General features: G+C 47.1%; 1 protein-coding gene across 1 annotated transcript; it reads left to right on the forward strand.

Annotated features, from left to right (window-relative positions):
- Nucleotides 1–155: 155 nt before the first annotated feature.
- Nucleotides 156–830, forward strand: LOC109509162 (integrin alpha-7-like). Its single transcript, XM_019859055.1, has 3 exons — nt 156–320; nt 479–592; nt 682–830. Exons 1-3 carry the CDS (start codon nt 156–158, stop codon nt 811–813), a joined length of 411 nt encoding a protein of 136 aa, XP_019714614.1. The 3' UTR covers nt 814–830.
- The last annotated feature ends 37 nt before the right edge of the window (nt 831–867 follow it).

Here is an 867-nt window from a genome sequence, read left to right on the forward strand (position 1 = left end):
TATCTTTATTTATTTTTAGTTTGACTGAGAACATCAATTCCATAAACAGTTTGCATCATCTTTTTGAAGATTCGCTCACTATTTGCCAAATTGTTCGTTCAAATTGACTTCTGCACAGGACAAACTAAACTCCTACTTAAAGGTAGAGTGGTGTCATGAAAGCTTTCGTGTTCGTGTTGTTTGTCTGCTCGGCTTGTCACCAGGCTGGGCGAGTTCGCCGCTCCCACCTGGATCTCGAAGGCCAGGAGACGAGCAGCGGCAGCGTGAAACGAACCGCTCCGGCTGTGGCGGCTTCCGAGAGACGCAAGTCACTCAAGCTGGTGAGAGGCAGAATACTGTAAATCATCACAGCACACCAAAAAAAATACTATGCTGTACCTTGGACTATCTCACCCCAATTTGGGTGACTTTTAAGCTAAGTGTTTGTAGAGTGCGCCGTGCGATTATTGATTTTATTTATTTTTTGTTGGTGTGACAGGATTGTCTCCTGGGGTCAGCACGGTGCGTGCTCTTGCAGTGCCCCCTCCACAGGTTCTCCGGACAGGCGGTGCTCAAGATCCACGGCAGGCTGTGGAACAGCACTTTCATCGAGGTACAATTTACGGGGAGGTTTTCGCAACCAAGAACCCGTATCAATTCAACACTTTGCTCTTTCATGATACGAGTGCCATGTGTTCGCAGGAGTTCCCGACTGTTAGCGCTCTGGAGCTGCTGGTCAGAGCAGAAATCACCGTCAAATCCACCATTAAACATCTGCTCCTCAGGGATGCTGCAGCACAGGTAACGTCTATAATCATGCATAGGTTCATATAAACCCCACACCATGAAGTTTTATGTACACACAAACCGACATGGGGGAAAAAAAAA

This window comes from Hippocampus comes, unplaced genomic scaffold, assembly GCF_001891065.2.
Source record: "Hippocampus comes isolate QL1 unplaced genomic scaffold, H_comes_QL1_v1.1 C16790142, whole genome shotgun sequence".
NCBI classification, from domain to species: domain Eukaryota; kingdom Metazoa; phylum Chordata; class Actinopteri; order Syngnathiformes; family Syngnathidae; genus Hippocampus; species Hippocampus comes.

Bases quoted from the DNA above. Each gene is read 5' to 3' on its own strand.
- LOC109509162 (XM_019859055.1), top strand. From the start codon at position 156: ATGAAAGCTTTCGTGTTCGTGTTGTTTGTCTGCTCGGCTTGTCACCAG. The intron at 321-478 runs GTGAGAGGCAGA...TTGGTGTGACAG, and splicing joins GACGCAAGTCACTCAAGCTG to GATTGTCTCCTGGGGTCAGC. The intron at 593-681 runs GTACAATTTACG...ATGTGTTCGCAG, and splicing joins GGAACAGCACTTTCATCGAG to GAGTTCCCGACTGTTAGCGC.